Consider the following 24,174-nt stretch of genomic DNA (forward strand, 5'->3'; position numbering starts at 1 on the left):
GGAGTTGAATTACTGTTTTTTAGGTAGGTACAGAGTAGTTTGGGGATGTTTTTCTCCCCTGAAAATGTTGACTTCAGCCTGGGGAGAGATTTCTTCCCCATCCTTGAAGGAATGGATGCCAGGTTGGATGGGGCTTGGAGCAACCTGGTCTAGTGGAAGGTGCCCCTGCCGTGGCAGGGGGTTGGAACTGGATGATCTTTTAAGTTCCCTTCCAACCCAAACCATTCTGTGATTCTTTACACCTCGTTTTCTGCTGTGGTCAACACAGAAAAAAGAAAAAAAAAAGTTTCTGATAAATGTTGGTTAGCCTTGCTCTCTTTCAGGGAAAAAAGGAAAAAAAGAAGCAAGCTAATTTAATTCCTTACCTCGGAGGCTCCAAAAGGAAGTTACTACACTATTCCATTAATTAAAAGCCTCGTTTAATGAACTGACAGCCACCTTTGCTTCCCTGTGACCTTGCAGAGCAGCCTGCAGATTTGAGCTCAGGTTTCTAAAGCCAACACCTGAGGCAGGCACAGGGCAGCTGTGCTGGTGCCCTGGTATGTAACATGCAAGAGGAGCCTTGAGCATGAATTTAAATAATGTTTTTGCTGTTTTCAGTCTCGGGAGGTGTTGATGCTCCATGTGTCCATCCTTTTAGTTGTTTCAGGGGGAAAAAAAGTGGCTTTATAAATAATTGATTAAATTAAGGATCTGGCTCTCTAAATTTGGTTTAGACAGACTGGGAGTGAGTTTTTCACGATAAGAAGAAAGGGGATGATGGATCTACTCATTTTCACTGACACAAGGAAAGGACTGAGCAGTGAGGGCACCAAGAGTTAAATCTCCATCCTTGCCCTTGGAAGGAGGGCATTACTACATTGGACTCTTCTGTTTTGCCTTCTGAGACTGACACGTTGCTGGAAATCCTCCAGCTGACAGCTGAAATCCTGAATTTCTGTGCAGGGCAGGATGTGAAGGGCAGCCTGAGGTGACTCCAGCCAGGCAGTGTGGCAGGGAGGGGTGTTCTGCACACCCAGAGGAGAGGCTGTGGATGTTTGAGGGGTCCTGGCCATCACTGGACATTGCTTTGAGGCTGGGACTTCTGTGTGGTGTCTCCCAGGATGGCCCCACTGCTGGAATGTGTTATCCTGGGGAGGAAAGGGGGGCAACATCCTGCTCCCCTCTTGCTAAAATCCTCCCAGATCTCATCACACCACTGAGAGACTGAGGGATCTGGATTTGAGCTTCATTTCGTGATGAATTTGGAGTATCAGTGGTACCTTCAGTTTTTGCTGACCTGTGTCTTGGAGTTGGGGTGTTTCACGTGGAAGTAAGGTGGGACACAGACTTGGCAGTGGGGTTTGTGACTTTGGCACAGCCACTGCCACGTGAGGTGGCACCTGTGTGCCTCAAGGGCTGATGGTGATGAGGAAGGACTCAAAGCTGCGCCCAGGAGATGAGTTTTCCTGGGAAGATGTTGGTCTGGATGCCTGGGGGATTTAGGAGCACTGACATTTTTACCTGGAGTCTCAGAGATTGGCCCTGCCCTGGGAGGTGATTCTGGGTTCCCCATCGTCCCCTGTGTGGGAACAGCCTCACCTGAGTCAGTCATGTGTCCCTGTCCTGTGTGTCCCTTGAAACATAGTTTTGCTCTACTGACTGGCTCTGCTGAAGTTATTTTTGGGGATTTTTTTGTGCTTATTGCCTCAGTCTGGCTCACATCTGGCTGGGATGAGTGCCAGTGGTTTTTTGGGACTCTTGGCAAAACGGTGAGCTCTGAAAGGCTGTTTTACAGGAGGGCACGTGTTTGGATTGAGATGAAGTCTTTGAAGTCTGTGGGCTGAAGCTGAGGTTTATCCAGGACTAAATATTTCTTAAATGAAATTCAGTGATGGTTTCAAGAGTCAAAGTGCCCATGTCACGTTGGTGCTGGCTCAGGAGATGTGCACTGGCTCAGGAAACACTCCATGAAAGTTGGGTATTCAGTGTCTTTGAAATTCACACTCCACATTTACCCGCTGAGGGCAATTAGGTGGAATTATTCTTTTAAAAAAATAAAACACTTTGGGCTCCCTACCACTTCCTTAAGGTTCTTGGAGTCAAGATCCAGGATTTCAGATGTGGTGTAGTTAATGATTCCTATTCTTTTTCTTTGAAGCTCCTTAGATGCTCTCTCTGGGATTTTCAAATGAGGCCAAAAACCTAAGCACAGATGTAAAGCTTCATGAAGAAATTCAGTCATATCTGTCCAAAAAAAAGGGCACAGCCAAAACAGCTGGAAGAGCTCCCTGTGGTATCCTGGTATTCCAAAATACAGGGCTCATTCCACTGGACTAAATTTCCAGGCTGTTTGGCCATCTCATGTTTGCATTTCAAGTCCAGCTGGTGGCTTTGCTGAATACTTCTCTTGTTGTACAGTAGAGTGTGATGCCTTAAAATTTCTTGATCTCACAGGTGCCTCTCCAAGTTGGATGTTTAGCTGACAAAATCCATAATGATGGATGTTCTGTCAGTAGGCCCCAGCAGAATTTGCAGTGCTGTAGATCCACACCCCTGTCAGGGCACACACTTCCATTATGCTTCACAATCTTCACTATTTAAGGGAAAACAAGAAAGCTCCAGGTAATGACGCTCATGAGAAGCCCCTCCCAGTGATGATCTCAGCTTTACACTGCTTTGCTTTGTCTGTGCAGATAGTGGCAGCAATAATGGCAATCACAGGAATTGTAATGATGGCATATGCAGATGGTTTCCAGGGTGATTCAATTATCGGGGTGGCCTATGCCGTGGGATCAGCCTCCACATCGGCACTCTATAAGGTAGGTCACGACTGTTTGTTGGCACTCCTAAATTCATTCACATTGCCTGTTAAAAAGACACAAACACAAAGAGAATCGCTGTAAAATGAATGTTTTGTTCCGTTCCTTGTCCTGCGTCACTCTCGTTGTGACAACGTCAGGAAATTTGCTATGAGGGTAATGAGTTGTCATCTGCCAATTACCCAGAACGGCTTTTCTTGATGAGCCTTAATGAAATCTCCACTGCCACACCAGGAGGAGTTTGAGATCATTTTTAAATCATGACAACAAGAGTTTTTCAACACTTTTCAAAGGGGGTTTCCATGTGCAGCAGGAGGTGGACAGCTCACCCCAGGTCTGCCCTGCAGCTCCCTGGCACGGGCTGGGCTCAGAGCCCTGGTGTCAGCCTGGCACAGGCTGTTCTTTAGCTTGTTCTTCTTCTGCTTGGAAGAATTGGCTGCTCTGGAGGGTGAGGGCTGGGAAAGGCAGGGATTCTGTGTCTCAGGAACAGGCAGGGCTGAGCGTGGCTGGGTTTGTTTTCAGCTGCCTGTGTAAAGTTTGGAGTGCGTCGTGGCAGGATCAGAAGCTGCCCTTGCAGCTTTAGATTCTGCTCATCTCACTCATAGATTTGTTGTGGCCTTTCAAAAGTCACTCAAAGTTCATGAATTGAGGCTCACAGAGGACAGGTTCTCACAGAGTGAGCCCTTCCAGGCTGGTTTTCCTCTCACAGCAGGGTCATGCTGTGGAAGTCACTGTAGTCTCCTCCCAAACCCCAGCATTGCCACACTCAGCCCAAATCCTCTACACCTACTGCATGAATGGTGTGTCCTCGAGTTCTTGGTTTATTCTTGGTTTTTCCTGGGTTCTTCTACACTTGTTCCTCATGGCATTTTGTGTAAAGCTTTGTTATACAGACTCAGCCATCCCTGTGACAAAGATATGGGGCTAAAACACAGGAAACTGCAGAAATCCCACCAAAGATCCCCTTGCAGGACTCCTGTGAGGGAAAAGGGCTGTGCCAAGTTGTCCTTTGCTCCACTCTTCCCAGGGGAATGGAGTGCTTCGGTGACAGGCATGGAATCTAAACCCCTCCTCTCTCCTCTCCTCTCCAGGTTTTGTTCAAAATGTTTCTTGGGAGTGCAAACTTCGGGGAAGCAGCTCATTTCGTGTCCACCCTGGGCTTCTTCAACTTCATCTTCATCTCCATCACCCCCATCATCCTCTACTTCACAAAAGTGGAGTACTGGTACCCCTTCTCTGCTGTGCCATGGGGCTACCTGTGTGGAGTAGCTGGCCTCTGGTTAGGTAAGTGATAAAACAATTTATTTATTTTTCTAGGTCTTCACCCCTCCAACCCTTATTAAAATTGGCCTCGGGCACAAACAATTTCCCCCTGTCCCCTTAAGCAGCAGAGCTCTCTCACAGATTAATTCTGGTCCCAGTGCAAACTGGTGCTCCTTAGAAATGATTCATATTTTTCATTACACTTTGTGAAACATTACTATTAATTGAGATACAATTAATAATTGATATGTAAGCATAGTTACAATTGATAATAATTAATAATTAACAGTAATAGCAGGGAGTAAACATGAAGCAGCACTAATAATTGCCCATTTTTCCATCCCTACAGTAGTTCCACACCAATGCCCCTGTCTCTGGCACAGCTTGACCGCTTTAAATCCCATTTCAAAGGGCTGCATGTTCCCAGTCAGCTCCTGGGGGCTGTTTGTGCACTGACAGGGGCACCCCCAGTGCTGGGGCACCTTTCTGAGGCTGCTGCAGGCTCTGGGCAGGGCTTACATAGGGCTCCTTCTTCCTGAGCCAGCAAAATACCTGTTGGATTTAGCCCAGGGGCATTTTCATTTCCACATATAACAGCATCCTTTCCTTTGGTAAAGTCTCTTTTATTCCATAATTGAAGAGGTCTTTATCTTACTATGTGTTTATTAAATGGCAGCAAAGAGAATGTCATTGCCCATCCCATCCTGAGATGTGGCCAGGCTGGCAGCTGAGCTGCTGTGAGCACCTCGAGCTGCTCCAACCACAACTGCAGCTGCCCTGTGTGCTCTTAGGGGACCAAAATTATGGATAATTTGTCACCCAAGTGTATAAACCCAACCTTATGCCGGGGATTCGGCAGCAGGACTGGGTGGTGGGTGATCAAAAACTTAAATTCAAGGAAAAGCTAAAGAAACTTAAGAAAACTTCAAGGGTTTTTTTAATCTTTCAAGGAAATTGGAGCTCTCTAGGAGTGCTGTCATGTAACAAAGAAAACCCCAAAACAACAAAAGACCAGTTTTTTTGTACCTGAATAAAGCCTGTGCAAAGGCATGGAATATGATAACTTCAGTATTATGATTTGTGAAAGGCCATTCAGCCCTCCCCTTTCCCCTGTGAAGAATTTCCCCTAATTTTATAGAAAAGTAGAAAATCAGAAAATTTTGAAAATTTCTCCTATAGAAAAAAAACAAAAATCAATCACTTTGTGACAACTCCCTCATTGTGGTGTATACTTAATATCACATATTGTCCCTTTAGGGTCTAGGTGGAGGAGAAATGTCTCAGTCTGGTGTTTTCCCCCATTCTCATGTGTTATTCTCTGTTTTTCCCTAGCTTTCAACATCCTGGTTAACGTTGGGGTGGTGCTGACCTACCCCATCCTGATCTCCATCGGCACCGTGCTCAGCGTCCCTGGGAATGCAGGTACCAGTGCCACAGCTGCTGCTGCTGCCAAAAGGAGCCCCTGGGAACTCAGAAAGCACTTTATTGCTTAAATAATTTGTTGGGTGGAAATCTACTCCAGAGTCTGTCTTGAACAACCTCTGCTCTTGAGCAGCTCTCTGCTCTTCAGTCTCCTCATCGCTCCTGGGGCTTTGAGCAGCGGGGAGGATCTGGTTTTTGGGGGATGCAGCTGTGAAGCCATGCCTGGGGGAGGCTGCCCAAGGGCTCAGGTGTGCTGTGGGGGCTGTTGTGGAGCTGGGAGGCTGGGCCTGGAGGCACCTGGAGCTCTCTCCCCATCCCTGGTTCCTGCAGCCTGAGGGAACACTCTGCTGATGCAGCCTGTTGTCGATAGAAGAGTTGCTATAAAGTGCCTTCTGTCCCAGAAATCACAGAATCACAGGGTCATTAAGGCTGGAAAAGACCTCCAAGATGATGGAGTCCAACCTTCAACCTTTAACCTTCATCCCTGTGCTCACTAAACTATAAAGCAAAGTGCCATGTCCACTCATTTTTTGGATACTTTGAGGGATGGTGACTCCACCACTGCCCTTGGCAGCCTGTGCCTGTGCCTTACCAGTCTTTCAGAGAAGATTTTTTTCCAGATATCCAATCTGTCCCAACTTGGGGTCTTTTCCCTTTGTCCTGTCCCTTTTGTGCAGCCAGGCTGCACCCTCTTCTTGCAGAGAGAAAGAAGGTTCCCCCCGAGCCTCCTTTTCTCCAGGCTGAGCCACCACAGCTCCCTCACAGACCCTTCACCACGGAAATCTTGAGGCTCAATCCAGCCCCGAAGCTGTGGCACCTCTAGTCCTGCATTGTCAGGGCAAAGCTCAGGGAGATCTGAGAGCCCCACAGCCAGTGTCACCCCCAGAGTGTGACAGAGGGTCACAGGGACATGCCAGGCTGCTCCTGTGTCGATTCCTCTCGGGGTTCTGAAGGTCAGGGTGACCCCAAGGGATCACAAAGAGTCTTTGCTTCCCTCAGCCCGAGCAGCCAAATGAGGAGCCTGGAATGTGTCTGATTTCACTTCCAAGGTTGTTTATTTCTTCTTATCTAAACATTCTTTCTCTGACCTGCTGAGCTCTGGCTAGCAAGGAGGCCGTGGCCATCTGCCCCTGAGCCTGGGGTGTCTCCCACCTTATATACTCAAAACTACGTGTCTGTTTTTACAATTTCTTCCCCAATTCCCATCACCCATGTTAGACTGTGAATCTCTACCTTAAACCAATAGAAAAGTGCCACCATCACACCAAGACATAGAGGACAAGATGAAGGAGAAGAAGGCCAGGACACACCCAGATTCCTCCATCTTGTCACCCCCTTGAACCCCATTCTAAAAATCCCAAAATTCTACTTTTCCACCCTGTGTTAGTTCAAATATCACACTGCTCAAACCCTTGTGACTTGTAATTCCTCACACAGAGTTGGCAGCTTTTTCCACGGGCTAAAATTGAAGCCACAGGTGTTTTTGACTTCTTGCCAAGGTGTCTGAGACCCCTGCCAGGGTCTGGAGCCAGCCAGGGCAGCCAGAGGGATGTGCTGGGCTCCAACACTCTTGGTGCCATCGTCCATCCTGCTGCTGCTCTGATTCTGTTGTTGTTTCCTCTCCTCCCAGCCGTGGACCTGCTGAAGCACAAAATGATCTTCAGCGTGGTGCGGCTGGGGGCCACCATCATCATCTGCATCGGCTTCCTGCTCATGCTGCTGCCTGAGGAGTGGGACGAGATCACCCTGAGGTTCATCAACAGCCTGAAGGAGAAGAAGAGCGAGGATCACTCCGAGGACATCACGGAATCCAGCGTCCACACGAGGAGCAGGAGCAGAGCCAACGGGACAGTGTCCATCCCGCTGGCGTAGGGCTGGAGGACTCTCCCTGCAGGCAGATGTATATTCTGTGAATATAGCTTAACTTTCCTCACCACCTGTATGCTTCAAAAAATGTCATCTAACCTGAGCAGGGGATGAACTGTAAGATAAGAGAAGTACATCTATGATAAATGTTTACATTTATACACTTAACAAGGAACGGGTGTAAATAACTGCAATAAAATCTTTTGTAATATACAAATGTTTAAGTTTGTGTCTTTCTGAGCTGGTGAGTTTAAAATGTGGATCCAGGTTACATCGTTTATCTCTCTTTGCTGGCAGAGGTAGAGCCATTTTGGAGGATACATATCTTGGATATATCCAGCTAAATCTCAAAATTTAACATCTTGACTTACTTTCAATGAAGTGTCCTTTCGGCGAGGTAGCAGTTTTGGAAAAGCATTTCAAACCTCTCCTGGAATTTTGGAGAATTAATTTCTGATGTTCGCAACAGTATTCTCAATTATTACCAGAATAAATATTCCATGGTGTACAGAACATGAGGCCTCTCCTCCCAGACCACACTGAGCTGTGCCTCCTTCCAAAATCACCTTTCTAGAAGTGGTGCTGGAACTTGAGTGCCTTTAGTAAAGCAAGAAATAGCTTTATTTACGTTGTTTTCTCCCAGAAAAGCTGCACTCCCAGCTGAGCTACAAAAGTCTCAGGAGAGATGGAAAACCCTGGATTGCCTTTGCTGTCCCTGGGAAGTGCCATTTCCTTTTTTCTAGAGCGTTGGGACAAATGAGTATTTTTCTTGACCTCTACTGTGGAAAAGTCTTTCAAAAGCCAAATCAAACCAACCAACCTCCCAATCCCTTCCCTAGGCCTGTTGCTGTGTAATTTAGGCTGGTTTACAGCATTCCTGGGATTGACTGCTCCAGACTGTCTTTATTTGAGAGCACTTGATAGGCAGACAAACTTTTTTTTTTTTTTTTCCCCCAAGGAAGAATAAAACCAAGTACAAAGTATTTAGGTGTGTTTTTGATGGTATTTCTGCCAGGGGCAAAAAAATAATGTAAATAATAATTTATTTGACTCTTTTTTTTTGGATGTTCTTAAAATCTTTTAATGTCCATGTCGAAACTATTCCTTGCAGCCAACAGGGCAGAAAAAATAGTTGTGTATATTAAAAAAACACACAAACTTCGGCTCTTTCATCAAATGGCTGCAGAATTAGGGCTGCAAAAACCAACCCAGGCAACTGTCCCCTGTGCCCTAAACCCAGAGGTGTAAGGTTTGCATACAAGCTTGTTACAGCTCCAGGCCTGCTGCTTTTGAGAGGAGATAAATAAAAAATATTCAAAAAAAGTTAATTATGAAGATACCGATGGGCTGAAAGCACTCAGCACATGGCAGCTTGGCATCTCCCCACAGTTTTGGAGCTGATGTTTTAATTTACATTGCTAGATAGTTTTGGGGATGTGTTTTACTGAAATCTTAGCTCCTGCCAAACTGAACACATGGGGGACACAAAACTTTCTTTTCAGCGTGCATTGATGAATACTTTTTGGCAAGCAGCCTCATGGGAATGGATCCTTCAAAGAACCTCGCTGAGAATTCCACAGGGAAAATCATGTGAAATCCCATTGTTTGAGTCAGCTTTCCCCTGCTCCATGGCCAGGGGCACAGCGTGTTAAAAAGACTGTGGTCCCAGCAAGGAAGGCTTGAGCAGAGCATCCCTGCTTTGGTTTGATGTTCATAGAATGATTCAGGTTTGGAATAATATGGATTCTTTGCTTCTTTTTGCCAGGGCTGGGATTAAATGGCCAGAAAGTATTTCTTGTTGGGACTCAGATGTTTTATCTCTTTTTATTTCTTTCTTCTTTTTTTTTTTAAATTTATTTTATTTTTATTTATTTACTTTATGTATGTATGTATTTATTTATTTATTATCTCTGTTACAGTCTCACAAACCCTGAGTTCTGCAGCACTTAACTCCAACAAACTAAAAATGGAGCCCCATCTCTCTCTCTACGAGGCCTTTTAAGGATAAACTGTCCAATTAAGAAATGATACCTAAATTATTTTCACTTTTAACCCAATAACCACCCATGTCTGCAATGTGGACTTTTTTATCTAATCACACAAAACCACCCAAACCCATGGAGAAGAAGGTGAAGAAGAAGGACCAGGCTCCACCCTAAAACCTCCATCTTGCTTTATATATATTACTGTATAACTCTAAGTTTTCCCCCATGTGATGTCACACACTTCTATTCAAACTCCACCCCCACAATCCCAGTGCTCATTCCATTTTGGAAGCTTCTCCACGTCCTCAGGTCAGTGCAGAGTTCTCCTGGGGGTCAGTGTCTATCAGCACACAAAGTCTGAAATCCTCAGCAATCAGGGTTCCAACAGATTGGTTCTTAAAGATTTTCCAGTCCCATCCCCCTGCCATGGGCAGGGACACCTTCCACTCTTCCAGGTTGCTCCAAGCCCCATCCAACCTGGGCTGGAACACTTCCAGGGATGGCACAGCCACAACTTCCATGGGCAGTCTGCTCCCAGATGATTCCAGGGTGCTCATCCACCTCAGCAATGCCTTAAACCCCCTCCTCCACCCTTTGCCCAACCTCCAGTTCAAATTCCTCGTTAAGCATGGACATTTTCCCTGGAGTGCACCTCTGCCTTTCAGCTGGAGAAAACCCCACCAAACCCAAGAAATCAGACAACAAACAGAAGCTCTTTGACCTGATGTTGTTGGTGATCCATCAGGGGAACAGCAAACCAATAATCACCCCCATCGAGGGGTCGGATGTCACCACTTCCACTGCTGTGGGTGTCTCTGGAAGCCCCTTCTACCCTCCCCAGCAAGGTGGGGTTTCACCTCTCTGGCAGCCCCTTCTGCCCTCCCTACCAGTGTGAGGCTCCATTTCTGTGGCACTGTCTCCCAAGGAAAATGCCACTTTTGATCCAGCAGCTGCGTTACCAGATTCTCCTTTTTGCTGGGAGGAGAACAGAACGTGCCAGTTTGTCCAACCTCCTGCATCCACAGGAGCTGCCAATCCACGAGGATTGCAGAGCCTGCAGTTTTGGCAAACAGGTATCACAGAATACCCAGCTTTTGGGAAATTCAAAAACACCCATGGATCAGTAGACACGTTTTCAGGTGCAGTTTTTACCTCCTTGCGCACAGGACAAACAGCCAAACATGTTTGTCATCACTTTTTGCAAGCATTTTCTTCACTAGGTTGGCCTCCAGAAATAAAAACAACGGTCCAGCCTACACAGGGAAAAAAGTAGCCATGTTTTTAATGGATTGGGGTGTTCATCACACCTTTGGCATTCCGTGCTGTCCCACAAATCAAGCAATCATCGAGAGAACACATCACACTTTGGAATCCCTCCCTGACAAGCTGGCAGTCAGGGCAAGCATCTCGGATGGCTTTTGATGCAAAAATGCATGACTCAGTTTTGCTTGTTCAAAAGTGCTTGGCAAAGCACTCAGAATGGTCATTGTTAATTTTTCTGCTCTTGTATTTCCTTCCACTAAGAATCCTGGAAGAGAATCCTGGAAGAGAATCCTGGAAGAGAATCCTGGAAGCGAAGAGCGTACTCTAATATGTGAAACAAAAGTATTTGTTATTTCTCTGCTGTAAAATCTTAGGCAAACATGAAAGGTAACGATGCAAACATGGAAGGTAACGACACAAACCATCATTATCAACATCCTTTAAGGCTGATCCTTCTATTTTTCCATTCTCCTGGAGTATCCCAGCAGAGCCAGCAGTGCCAGCAGCAGGGGCAGTGTTATCAGCCTGGGCTGAGATAAGATCAATGTCCCTGCCAAAAGCAGTGACAAGGAGCAGAGGGAGGAAGGAGCCGTGTTTCTTGACCTCACAGATGTGGAATAACAAGCTCTATCAGCCACTGCAGCCTGTGTCCCAGCCAGGGGATGTTTTCCTCCCTCTGCTGATCCATTAGCTCACGCTGTCGCTGCCTGAGCAGGATAAACAGCAGCCTGCATCACTGGGGTTGTTTCTCCTTTACTCACTGGGGATTTGTATAAAAGCCCAGGCATTATTTTGGCAAAAATCCATCCCTCCCACTTTCCATCTCACGTGGGGTATTTTTGTGATTTAAAACTCATTTTTGAGGAGAAGCTTTAAGGCAGAGGTGATCCACTGCTGCAGGTGGGTGTTTGAGTGGTGCCCCTTGGTTCGCCTTTGCCCTGTGTGAAGGTAACAAATTCTGCCCCAAGTCGTGGCACTGCCCTGCCCTTGAGCTTTTCCCAGTATCCTCCTTAAAGCAAGCACGTAGCAGTCAATGATTTCGTTTTGACTGCAATAAATTCGCTGAAAAATCCAATTCTGGCGGGATCATCATCGCTTACAAGTTCCAGCTGAATTTGGGAGAGACTTTAAAGCAGTAAATGAAATGGGAGAAGGGGATAAAATTCTTCCAGCTCTCCTGGCAGGGCTGTGGCACTGTATGGACCAAAGCTCCTCCAGCCCCATGATTCTACAGCACAGTACTCGGGAATTTCACTGAACTTCATGTATAGGCAAAATAAAATAACATTATTGCATTCAATAACCCCCAGTTCAAGAGAAGGATGAACATCCCTGACCAGGATCTCAGCTTGCCCCAATGACCTGCAGAAGGAGCATCCTGCTGCAGCCTCCCTCCCACCCCAAACCTTCAGCTGCTGCTCTTGGGCCTCTTGGCTTTACAGAGTAAAACTCTCTGAGAAAGGAACATGGACAGGAGAGGGGACGGGGGAGTGTGGGGAGCCTGTCAGGATTTTGGCAGCATCTGGGTAAAAAACACCAGATAAAGCATAAAGCACCATGGGCTTGAACATCCACGTGGGTTTCCACTGCTCCCACACATCCATCATTGCATTTAATTCATTATTTTCCCAAGCTGCTTAACAGGAATGACCTGTTGGAAGGGGGAAGGTAATTAAAATAAAAAGGAAAAATAGACAGTAAGCACTGAGAAACTTGGGAGGGAATCAGGGTGTTGATTTTACATTTTCATTTGAAAAGAAGAAGGAAAAAAAAAAAAAAAGAGACAGGCCAGGCTGCTCTGCTCCCTCGTGCCCTGGGAAAAGCAAAGTCATGAGAGATGTTGGTGCTTTGTGGCTGAAAACGTGAACTGGCTGGGATTTTCCAGGGATGAATATTTTCTTCTGGGGGCAGTCTGGTCTAGTGGGAATTGTCCCTGCCCATGGCAGGGGAGTGGAACTAGAAGATCTTTAAGGTCCTTTCCAACCCAAATCCTTCTATGATCCTATGGTTTTATGAACTATCAAATATTACTCACTTTCACCAATATTCTCAGTTAGATTTGTCCTAAAGCTGCATTTTTTTCCAGCAGTGCCCCCAGTCAGCAGCAGCAAAGGTGGGGGCAGCTCCTGGGCCAGGCTTTATTTCCATTTATTTGAACCTGCTTCTCCCATGCAGGATGGGAGACACTTTGACCCTTCTGGAACTCCAGGGATGGAATTTCTCCCAAAACCTGAAGCTTTAGCAAAAGAGCTGCTTGAAAAAATACCTGCAGGCCAGCTGAGGTGGTGGCCCTGGTTCAAAATCACTTTTAGGTAAAAAACAAAGTTTCTCCAGGGCTTGGCAGTGGCTCCTGAGCTGCTTTCCCTGCAGGGGAATGGCTGGGGTGGGATCAATGTTTAACCAAGCTGGGAAGGACATCTGTGGGAGCTGGCAGGGAGCTGCCTGGGCTCTGGGTGGTCACAGAGGAGGGAGGACGTGCCCAGGGAGGACGTGCACCAGGGGTTTTCCTGCTCCTCTCAGAGCCTTGGCTCTGCAGGATGGGTCTGACCTCCTCCAAGGCGCAGCCCAGGGTGACCAGGGTGGCCCCGGTGCCCAGGCAGGGGGACTGTGCCCACCCAGGGGCTCTGGCTGCCCTGAAGGGGCTGCCCAGAGAGCCAGGCCAGCCCTGGGGAGAGCCCATCTTCCACCTGGAGCTGCCTCCTCTGCGGGAGCCCCGGCACCAGGGACCCTCTGCAGGTGAGGGGGGACCTGGGCTCACTGGGCTGGGGCTTTGCTGGCTGCACCCTGGGGTGGGTGCAGGGCTGTGCTGTCCTTCAACAGCAGCTTTCTGTCAGTTTTGCCATTTCCAGGATGTTTTAGCTTTGGGAAAACTAATTTTTCCCCTTCCACTGTTTTGGAGAGCATCTCACTCAGCAGATTCCGGCTCCTCGCTCTCGTCAGGCACCCCCTGGTGTAGTTTCCCCCCCTCATGCAGCCCCCAAAGAATCTCACTAGCTCAGAGATAAGGGGCTGTGAGGGGAGGAATATCAGGAGAGGGGGAAAATATTCAAAAGAGGCTCTTACCCCAGGGTGTTGGAACAGCTCTCTTTATTCTGTGATGTCCATGTGGAGAGCAAACAGGAAATCTCAGGGGTCTATATAGGTTTTGGACAGGGTGGGCTTCCCTGGCTCTCCACCAACCCCATTCGGGCAGAAAGGAGGGTTCAGGGTTATCTTGATCAGAGTCACAGGGTCCCAGGGGAAGGGGGGCACAGGGTGCCCATGAGCTCACTGTAACACCCTGGCACAGCCCAGCATCACCCTGGCACCCACCTGTGCCCAGGGAAGCCCTTGTGCACCCCCTGTGACCCCATCACAGCCCTGTCCTGCCCACCCGCCCCTGCCAGGCACATCTCTGCCCTGAGCACAGGCAGATTCCGGGCAGGTAAAGCTCAGCTCTGCAATCAAAGGCAGATTTCCAGGGGCAGAGGAAGGCAGAGAGCCTGGCTGTGTGTGCTTCCCCACAAGCAGCCTCCAAACTCCATCCACACCCAAATCCTTCCCAGAGCTCTGCATCCAGCTGCAGGAGGAGGTGCAGCTCTCCACAACCAGCTGGATGCTGAAAAAATCCTTCCCACAGCTCCCAGGGGAATGTGGGGAGGAACATCCATGAAAACCAGCGGGGTGTGGGGAAGGGCGAGGCAGAGGGAGGAGGATCTGCGCCCCCAGCACTCCCTTCCCTGCTTTTCCATTCCCAAAAATCAATTTCTGACCCACACCAAGCGGTGTGAAGCACTGCTGCTTCACCAGAGGCTGGATATTTCCTCCAGGATCATTCATCAGGTGGCATCAGGAAGCAGTGAAAGCAAATAAACCTCTGGAATGACAGCAGTGACATTCCCAGAACTGTGGTTTTGAGGAGAATACAGAACAGATCTTGCTGTAGAAGAGCAGGTTTTAAGTACTCCACGAGAGCAAGAACAATCAAATGTTCTTGTTCTGGAAAATTATCACTGAGCACTTAACAAATGCTTGTTTTAAAAAAGTGTATTTTATTAAAAAATTAATAAATGCAATCTTCCATTACTTTCCATTTTCAGAAGCAAGATGAGTATGCTCAGGAGGACTTGAGTGAAGTATTAACTCGAACTTCTGTCTAAATAAGCAAAGCCTCCCAGAGAATAGGTTTTATTTGGTTTAAGAGGGTTCAGCTTGGCTTATTTTAAATCCAGATTCCCCCAGAGGAGAGGATCTGCTGCTGCTAAAGTGCAAGGGGGAAAAAACAGGAGAACAGGAGCCACAAGGACGCCTTGAGCTGGGGCTTGGTGATTTGGGGACAGCCAGCCCTCAGCCCCCAGTTCTGTATCTGCAGAGGGTAAGGGCAAATGTCCTACCAGCCCCATGCATGGATAGGATGGGAGAAAAAAATTCAAAACCGCCCCAAACACAAACCATCAAACCTCCTAAGGGAGAAACAGCTTTCTCTAAGCCATACCCTTCACCAGGACAAGCTTCTCCTAAGTCACAGCCACTTCCCTGCGTCGTGTCCCTGTTCCCATCTCCACGGGCCACCTCCTTCCCTTTTCCATTCCCCTCAGAAATTCCCTGTGCACCCCCTTGCCTGCAGATCCTCCACAAGCCCCTTTTGCCCTAAAAGGCTGCTATTCCACCCTGTGTTCCCTGCAGATGAGGTTTGTCTCCAGAGGAGCTCCTGTGCTGGAAATTTTCCCCTCAGTCTCCCATTCCTGTGTGTGGAGCAGGCACAGCTTCACTCAGTGGTTAAACATTGCCAGGGCTCTGCAGAACATTTACCTGATGGAGTCACCATCTCCCACAGCCCAGCAGCCTCACAGGAGGAAGAAATTCCTCCCTGTGATGGTGCTGAGGTCCTGGCACAGGGTGCCCAGAGAAGCTGTGGCTGCCCCTGGATCCCTGGAAGTGTCCAAGTGTTCCAAGGATGGGGCTTGGAGCAACCTGGGATAGAGGAAAATGACCCTGCCCATGGCAGGGAGTGGAAAAAAAAAAGATCTTTGTGGTCACTTTGTGGCATTCACATACCCTCTGAACAGAGACTTAACCTCCTCAGTATTTCTCCTGAGAGAAGCAGAAAAAAGAGAATAAAAACAATTCCTACCTCATTCACTGTTTGTGCCCACGTGGAATGTGGTATGGAAATTGTTCACCCAAGGGGATTGTTTGATTGGATTTTGGTGGTGGTGTTTGGATTCGCTGACCAATTGGATCCACGTGTGTGTCGGGACTCTCAGGAGAGAGTCACAGGTTTTCTAGTTAGCCAGTTAGTGATAATTCTTGTCAGTTTAATATAGTTATAGTATAATATAGTTTAATAAAGTAATTAATTAGCCTTCTGAAATCATTTGAGTTCAGCCTTCATTCTTCCCAGGCGTTGGGGGTCACTTATCCGATATCACTTCCAACCCAAACCACTCCATGATTCTGTGATTGTCTTCTCTCTCTTCCCCAAGAGCCCAGCCTGGTGATCTGCCATGAGGTCCAAGGAAGTCCCCCATAAAATAACCTCCAAAATACTGCTTTTCTTGTTAAATGTGACTATTAAATTTGGCATCAGCTGTACTGCCCTTTCTGCACTTTACCCACGACTCTCCTCCTCTGTTACCTCCTCAGCAGCTGCTCAGCCACACCTCACTGAGCTCCATGTAAAAAATGTCATTTGAGTGCACCAGGACACTCTTTTGGGGGGATAAACAGATAAACTGTTGTGTGAAAGAATTACTTCCTGCACATGCAAGCGTTTATTTGTGCAAGAAAAGAACAAAAGGTGCAGTGGTGCCCACCTGAGAGCACCAGCACAGAACAGACCCGAGCCCAGATCCCGTCCAGGCCTCGGAGAAAGCTCTGCCCTAATAACTAACAGGGGGTCACTGGTGTGTGACACGTTTTTTGGGCTGATTTCCAGGGTCTGGGAGTGCACCCAGCCCTTTCACTCCTGCTGCTGCTGCAGCCCTGCTCTGCCACAGTCAGTAAAGCAGCAGAGGAATTGCTCAGTTACAGTAAAATGTGGTGACCCCAGATGTGGGAAGACATGATGATGTCTGGCTCCAGATCAGAAGGCTGAAGGATTTGCTTTATTAACACTGTACTATATTACATTAATATACTATTTAAAGAGAAACTTTCCTATTCTACATACTTCTTACTTACCTAACTAATAAACTCATCACTCTGTGCTGAGAGCCCGAGCCACAGCTGGATCCCACTGGTCACTGACCCCAAACAACCTTCACCAGAATCCAACCCAGCCATCACTGCAGGTAAACAATCTCCACACCACATTCCACATGGGGAAAGCAAAGGAGCAGAGATAAAGATTGTTTCCTCTTCTCTCTGTGCTTCTCCTGAGAGACAGAATTCTGTCTCTCTGTCCAGAGACTGTGAATGTCACACTCAGTCCCGCCAAAAAATAACAATAATCAAATCTCAGGGGCTGAGCAGCAGGAGAAGACCCAAACTGCTGCCTGGGCCTGACTTTACCAGAGGGAAGGCAGCAAAGATCAGGGATTTCTTGGCCACGTGATGATTGCAGGGCATGGAGAGAAGAGACCCCTGCCCACCCAAATCCCAGGGGCTGGGAGAGGCCACAGGAGGCACATCTAAATATGATGGTCATATTTAGAAGCATGAGGAGTGGTTGCAGAGGGAATCTTGGAGAGGTATTTGTTAGAAATCACAGGCACACCCAATTTACTCCTGCAGCCAATGGAATATTCCATGTGTTACAGGAATACACAGCCAGGGATTTCAGTGAGACACTGAAGCCAACTAAAAAACAGGGCATAAAACTATTGCTGAGTGCACCCAAAAGTAACTTGATCCACTTCTTTAACCTTTAAGGGCCCCTCTCGTGGAACACCTTGCCAGGAAAGGATGGGACCAGCATCATCAAGCAACACCCGCCTCGAAGGCCACAGGTAAGGAGAATTTGGAAGTTCCCTGGGGGCTGCTTTGACTGACCCCTCCCTGTGGGGTTTTTGGGGACAGGTCCACGTGTCCCAGCACCACGGTGGGGGCAGCAAATCCCCTACAGCAGCACAAGGGGCAAGTCCTACTTTTGGGCGATCACGAGCTCGCGTGCTCTGGGGACACCCAGCAGGGACACAGGGACACCTCTGCTGGGATGTCCCTTTGTCCTTGGGGGTACCTGCAGCCAAATCCTGGTGCTGCCATGGGGACAGTGTGGCCAGGACAGAGCCCTTTGCAGAAAAGGATCCAGCTGGCATCGTGTGGGGCTGACTTTGGCTCTTTGGGGAAAGGCAGCGGTGTTGGGGCAGAGATGGTGAAGCAGACAGACAGACCTGCTGTGCACGAGGACACAGCAACCCTTCTGCATTTCAGGAATTGCTGTCCATGCCCTCTACCTGCCCAAACTCAATTTCCCCATCCTGCACTTCCCAGACCTATTCCTCCCCAAAACCCAAACCCCATGACCTTACCGCCAATATTTGACCCCACACCAGGGCTACCCTTACATAACTAAAGCTCAGAAATATCTTCAAAGTTTTATTTCTCCTCCTTGCACTTCGCACTGATAAGGCCACAGCTCAAATCCAGTGTTCATTCATGGATATTTCTTCCCAATATCCAACCTGAATCTGCTTGGGGCAACCTGGTCTAGTGAAAGGTGTCCCTGCTCATGACAGGGAGTCCTTAAAGTCCTTCCCAACCCAAAAACTTCAGGTTTCCATGATTCTGTGAACAGGAAACCCACTGGAGCAAGAGACCTCCTTGCTGTATGATCTTTAAAATATAATAAAGACTGGAAGAGCCATCAAATGGGGTCACTTAAGCCCACTCCCCTCAGGGCTGTGGCTCTGGGTGACACTGGTGGCTTCGGAGCTCAGAGGTGGCCACCAGCTATGGAATAACTTGTCCCTGGGTTTAGTGGCATGATGCAGGAGTGACATCTGAACTGAGCCCACCTGCACCCTGACATCTGTCATATGGAATCACAGTTCCCTTCAGAAACCTCTGACCAGCACGGAGTTTTTAATTGCAGATTTTATTTCCATGACGGCTGCACTTGTGTGTTATTGAGACACTCCTGGTTAACACTCACAAAGGCTCTGTTAACCCTGTTGCTCTTAGAGAGTGTTCACAGCTCCAGCAAAAGCCTTTTCCCTCTGGGAACACTCTCAAAGACATCGGAGAGGGATGATGTGGCCTTCTCAAGGACTCTGAGGATCTTGATCGGGGAGTATTTCCAGACAAAAACCTGTGACATTCACAAATACTAAAGGGAAAAGTCAATTTTCCAGCCTGGGACAGCAAAGCTTTACCCAAAATCCCAAAGTTTGGCTTCCCCAGCAGGGCAGGCGGTGAGCTGAGGGCTGTGGGAGGTTTTCTGCCTCCATCCAGCCCGGGCTGGTGGCCTCGGTGCCTTCTGGAGCGATGCCAGCCTGGACCACAGCTTGTGGTGGCACATGCTGCCATCTAGTGCCATTTTCCAGTTCCATATTTAGCTTTGTGGGGATTTTTTTTGATGCTAAGAGACGTGCACTTGGTGCTCGAGATTAGTGGGGAATTCTCCCTTTACATGATGTTTATTTTCCCTCCTGCATTTTCACACAGATCCAAAATGACAGCTCAGGATTCAGCAGCTGCTCAGTGCAGACAGTCAGAGACATGTCCCTGTTGAGTCTTTTTTGTTAGGGTTGGGATTAAATGTGTCAGATAGTATTTTTTGTTTATTAGTTTTTATTTATATTGTAGTTTTATAAATTGTGAGGTTTATAGTATTTTATTTTAATAAAATTTTTTAAATGGAGTTGTTCCCTTTTTTTAATAAGGTTTTTAAGGATAAATTGTTTAATTAAAAATGACACAAATTATTTTTATTTTTAACCTAATAACTAATTATTTGTGGTTTGTAATGTGGACTTTTAAATTTAATTACTTATTACTTAAACTTATGAAGAAGAAGGTGAAGAAGGAGGACTAGTTTCTGTTTTAAAAATTTTATCTTGTTTTATATACAGTCTTATATTTCAAAACTTTAAGTTTTCTACTATCTGATATTATACTCTTATTTAAGCTATTAACTTATAATCTTAGTTCTATTATTTAATTTTGGAAGTCTTCTCCACAGCCTCAGGTCAAATGCAGTGTTCTTTTGGGGGCCAGTGCCTGTCAGCACAGAAAGTTTAAAATTCTCAGTAACCAGGGCTCCAACATGTCCCCGTTTTTTGGGCACTTGTTCATAATCAAGGAGTTAATGATGTCCCAAAAAAAGTAAAAGTCGGGTGTTACAAAGTCCTGTACGATGTCCTCTTTAATTTTTATGGAAGCTGTCCTGAGCTCCCCTCCCAGGAGGGAACTCTAGGCAAAATCACCACCCCTGGAAGTGTTCAAAAATTGTGTAGATGTAGCACTTAGGGCCATGATTTAGTGCTGGGCCTGGCAGTGCTGGGATAATGGTTGGGCTTGATGCTCTGAGGAGTCTTCTCCAACGTGGAGATTCTATGGAATCCAAGCCATGGAATGACCCAGCAACACCTCAGAGCTTGGCATCATTTAAGGAGGCATCTTTGCTCCTTAAGATAAAAATCCATGCTCAGAGCAGCCTATAGAGCAAGTCTCTGCCTGTTTTACCAGCCACCAGAACAGGCACTTTGTACCATGCACAGTTTGCAGAGGGATCTCATTTAGGCCAATGTAAAGACTGGCTGGACAGAGGGAATGGTGCTCCAGGTTTCTTCTAATTGGGATCTTTGATGAGCTGATAGGATTCTTATGATTAAATTATGACAGCTCTGCATGACCCAGTTTTGCCATGAAGCAATCTGAGCTGTGGTTTGGCTTCACTCTGGTCTTGGATGGAGCTTTGGGTGCTGTTGGGGCTCAGAGAGAAATACCTGCAGGGATGGAATTACTGCCAAACTGGGGCTTTGCTACTTGTGCTGTAATGCAAAAGATTTCCCCAGTTTGGGCCACTCCTGAAGGACCAAATGATGCTCATCTCCCTGAGATGCCAAACTCCTTCCTGTATCCCAAGCAGCTGGGCCAGAATTGGAGCTGGAAAAATTTAGGAAGTCTTTAAATGACATGGTAGTTTCATATCCAGTTTTATGATCCTGTAGAACGAGCAATGCTAAATATTATAAATACTGGACTTGCAGAGGCTTGAACCTGCCATCCCTCCACAAGCAATCACTCCTGTGAAGCCCTGGAGTCAGCCAGAAGTGGCTGCAAGCCCAAAACCAAAGGTAAGTGCATGAGTTTGTGCCCTTTCACAAGCCATTCCTGGCTGCAGGCTCCTTTCCCTCCCACCCTGGGCACCCCGAAGGGCAGAAGTTGGTACTGAACCACTGGCTGTGCTCCTGTCTCTGGCTGAGCCCAGGAACTCTGAGCTGATGTGCTGGTGTGTGGTTGAGAGGATCCAAAATGTGGGGAAAGCTTCTTAATATCCAGCATGACAGTTCCCTGGATGAGATGGACCTGCTGAGCCAGGATATTTAATATTTTACAGGCTGAAAGTATGAGGGGCACGTTTTTAAATGATTTATTTGAGCACCCATCACTTGCAGTCTGTGGGGAGAAGGGAGAGACCTTCTCGCTCTCCCTGACAGGAATTTGGAGCTCAGGCTCTGCTCCCAGGGGACAAGGGACGAGAGGAAGTGGCCTCAACTTGTGCCACGAGAGGTTTAGATTGGATTTTAGGGAAAAATGAGATTTTAGGCATGAGAACAGGCTGCCCAGGGCACTGATGGAGCCACCATCCCTGGAGGGATTTCAGAGCCATGTGGATGTGGCACTTGGGGACATGGGGCAGTGGTGGCCTTGGCAGTGCTGGGCTCCATGATCTTAGATACCTTTTTCAACCTTAATAATTCTGTAAAGTTTGATTTAAAAGGCTGCAAACACTGTGTGCCACAAACACCCCCTGCAGCCCCAAAAATGCAAAAGCCATCCTTCCCTTCGCATCATGAGATTACCTTGGAGAGCTGACTCAATGCAGAAACACCTCGGGGGGGAGAAGCACGAATACATTGTTTTAAAGAAGTTTTTTTTCCCCTCCTGCCCCTGAGCTGTGGCATAAACTGCAAGCACAGTGGAAATCTGGGCTGAATTCCTGCAAGGTGGCCACGCCAGGAGAGGCTCGCTGCCTTTACCTCCCCGACACAAACCCGAGGGGTTTGGGAGCTGGTGGCTCTTCCTTTCTCTCTCAGAAAGTGCAGATGTGTTTATTTGCATCCTTAAATACCTCATAGGTGCTGGAGAAAAGGGGGCAAAGCCTGAATCCCCTCCCTGGCAGGAGGCAGCACTTGCACAAGCTCCAGATGCTGGACTTGACCCGCAAGCGACGAGAGGTAATGCCAAGGTGGATTTGGGGAGGGGGTGGAGGTGTCTCTCCCACGGACCAGGGGGCTTCAGACCTCCTGCTGGGAAGGTGAAAGGAGCTTTCTCTGGGTCTTGGGCAGAGGGCTGGTGGGGAGCATCCCCAGGGATCCCCTGTGATCAGCAATTACTGTGATTTTTCCAACGCTTTGCCCTCATTTGGCCATGACTCACGGAGAAACCAAAAATCCCTGTCCCAGTCACCTTCTGTCATGTACCCAGGCTGGCAGATCCCATTTGCTTGGGTTAAACTACTCGACTGTGCAATTATTTCCAGGGCCATCCCCCTAATGCTGTGCCACATCGAGCTATTAAAGCACGTTCTCGCCTCTGCTGCTTGTGTTGACAACTCGTTTGCAAACCCAGGCGGAGCTGAAGAGGAATCTCCACAGGGAGGTGAAAATCAATAAGCAAAACATCAAGGAATTCAGCCCCAAGGATGTCCTTGAGGCTCCCCACAGAGGTGACAGCACCAGAAGCCCAGACCCCATCCCTGCTGAGCACAATCAGCGTTTTCCTGAAGATGTCCCTGGTAAGTGGAATAACTTTCCAAGGCGCTGTAAAACTCACCAGCCCTCCTAAATCCTTCCACAGGAGTTTCCCTGTGGAAGATGTTTCCACTGCTCCATCTCCTGCAGTGATGAGAAGCAGGTTCAGGGGGGGAAAGGCTGTGTTTGTAGGACAAAGCATTGGAATGCTTCAGAGAGTTGTCTGGGGTAAATGTGACACTCACTGAAGCTGAACACTTTTTAAGTTTAGGGGTTTTTTTTTCTCCACTGTCCCTACAGAAGTGGATCTCAGCCACCTCTTCATCCTGACCTGTGCAAGGCATGAGCCCTGTCCTGCTTTGCCTGCACGTGACAACCTTTGGCACAGGCTGGGAATGTTCCACCAAGGCTGAAAGTGCTTAAATCAGTGAAAAGCTCACCTGAAAGTGAACTTTCACCAGGAGGAAGGGGAACAAACCTGGCTTGCTATTCCCTGGTGGCTCTTCACCTCAGCTCTCTTCCCCTTGGGAATAAAGCCATATTGCCAGACTATAATTTCACCAAACACAATCCTGAGTGTTTTACACCTCCCCCTGCCCCTGCCATGGGGTCTGGTCTGGCTGGCAGCTCTCAGGATTTTCCTGACGTGCCCCCAGCTGTCCATAGCCATTCCCAGCTCAACTCCAGGTGATGAGCAGCTCTGCAAAACCATGATATGTTATTTTTTTTCTCTCCCCCAGGAAATACGTGGGGTGGAGGCCTCTCCAGGCAGCCTGGCAGGGCTGAACTCTCTCCAGACCAGAGGGGGAAGGTTGATCTGTGGCTCTGCAGGGAGCCACGGACGAGGGATCTGTTCTGGGACTCCTCCAGCACAGGGTCAGAGGAGTGGGAGAGGGAAGAGAAAATCCACCACAAACCCACACTTGTGAGGACCAAGACAGAGAGAGTTTCCCTCTTTGATGACTTCTATGACAGGGATTTCTAGTGGCATGGTTGGGGTGTGCCAAAGGAACAAACCCCAGATCTGGAGGGGCTGGAATCCCCCAGATGGATGGGGTGAGGTTGGAGGCACTGCTGGCTGTACATGGAATTTCTGTAAGTATGGGCCAGTGGAAAGGACATCTGGAAATGAGGAGCTCACTGATGTAGGGTGAATAAAATCCCTCTGGGTTGTGTGGCTGAATCAAAATATCTGGGGAAGAAAGCCTTGGATGGAGCAACAGTGAAATGGGGGTGGAGAGAGGAGGAGGGGGCTGGGGAAAGTTCTTGGTTAACCCCAAATATCAAATTTCAACCAAAATGAAATGTTTCACTTGCCTTTGAGTTACCGAATCTTCCTGTTTATATTGGAGTTAACCTTTTCTAAACCACAAACCCCAGTTCAAAATGCAAGGTAAAATGATTGATTTAGAAAGTCTTCAAATGGCATTTTTTCACATTTCTAAAATTCCTCTTTGACTTTTGTGGCTTTTTTTTTTTTTTTTGGTTGGTTTTTCTGGGGTTTTTTTTTTTTTTTTTTTTTTTTAATTTTCTCTCCTCCCCTGGAGGAGAGAAATATATATATATATATATTTCTGTCCTGGACACAGAAATATATATACTTGCTTCAGAACTAACCTCCAGATTTATATCTAATCTGAAAAATCTGACTTTGGTTCACTTTTTTCCCCTGCTCAGGGATTCAGTGCTGGGGAGTGACTGATGGAAATGGAGAAATCTCCATCTTTTCCTGCA

At 47.5% G+C, this 24,174-nt stretch overlaps 2 protein-coding genes across 5 annotated transcripts in view; both read left to right on the forward strand.

The window, feature by feature from the left end:
- The window catches only part of SLC35F4 (solute carrier family 35 member F4), a 119,261-nt gene extending 111,692 nt beyond the window's left edge, over positions 1 to 7,569 (forward strand). For all 4 annotated transcript variants that reach the window (XM_030275206.4, XM_002200612.6, XM_072930550.1 and 1 more), the window contains 4 exons: positions 2,676 to 2,801; positions 3,893 to 4,085; positions 5,397 to 5,486; positions 7,117 to 7,569. In XM_030275206.4, the coding sequence (XP_030131066.1) occupies positions 2,676 to 2,801; positions 3,893 to 4,085; positions 5,397 to 5,486; positions 7,117 to 7,358 (651 nt within the window). In that variant the 3' untranslated portion in view covers positions 7,359 to 7,569. The remainder of the gene's footprint in view (positions 1 to 2,675; positions 2,802 to 3,892; positions 4,086 to 5,396; positions 5,487 to 7,116) is intronic.
- A 5,431-nt stretch (positions 7,570 to 13,000) lies between these two features.
- CCDC198 (coiled-coil domain containing 198) lies at positions 13,001 to 23,887 on the forward strand. The gene is made up of 6 exons (XM_030273243.4): positions 13,001 to 13,336; positions 17,453 to 17,529; positions 20,734 to 20,820; positions 21,826 to 21,924; positions 22,319 to 22,484; positions 23,181 to 23,887. Exons 1-6 carry the CDS (start codon positions 13,138 to 13,140, stop codon positions 23,423 to 23,425), a joined length of 873 nt encoding a protein of 290 aa, XP_030129103.4. The 5' UTR covers positions 13,001 to 13,137; the 3' UTR covers positions 23,426 to 23,887.
- Positions 23,888 to 24,174: the final 287 nt, after the last annotated feature.

The sequence above is a fragment of the Taeniopygia guttata genome, chromosome 5 (genome assembly GCF_048771995.1).
Source record: "Taeniopygia guttata chromosome 5, bTaeGut7.mat, whole genome shotgun sequence".
Lineage (NCBI taxonomy): Eukaryota > Metazoa > Chordata > Aves > Passeriformes > Estrildidae > Taeniopygia > Taeniopygia guttata.

Bases quoted from the DNA above. Each gene is read 5' to 3' on its own strand.
- CCDC198 (XM_030273243.4), top strand. From the start codon at position 13,138: ATGGGTCTGACCTCCTCCAAGGCGCAGCCCAGGGTGACCAGGGTGGCC. The intron at 17,530-20,733 runs GTAAGGAGAATT...CTGGACTTGCAG, and splicing joins ACCCGCCTCGAAGGCCACAG to AGGCTTGAACCTGCCATCCC. The intron at 22,485-23,180 runs GTAAGTGGAATA...TCTCTCCCCCAG, and splicing joins TTTTCCTGAAGATGTCCCTG to GAAATACGTGGGGTGGAGGC.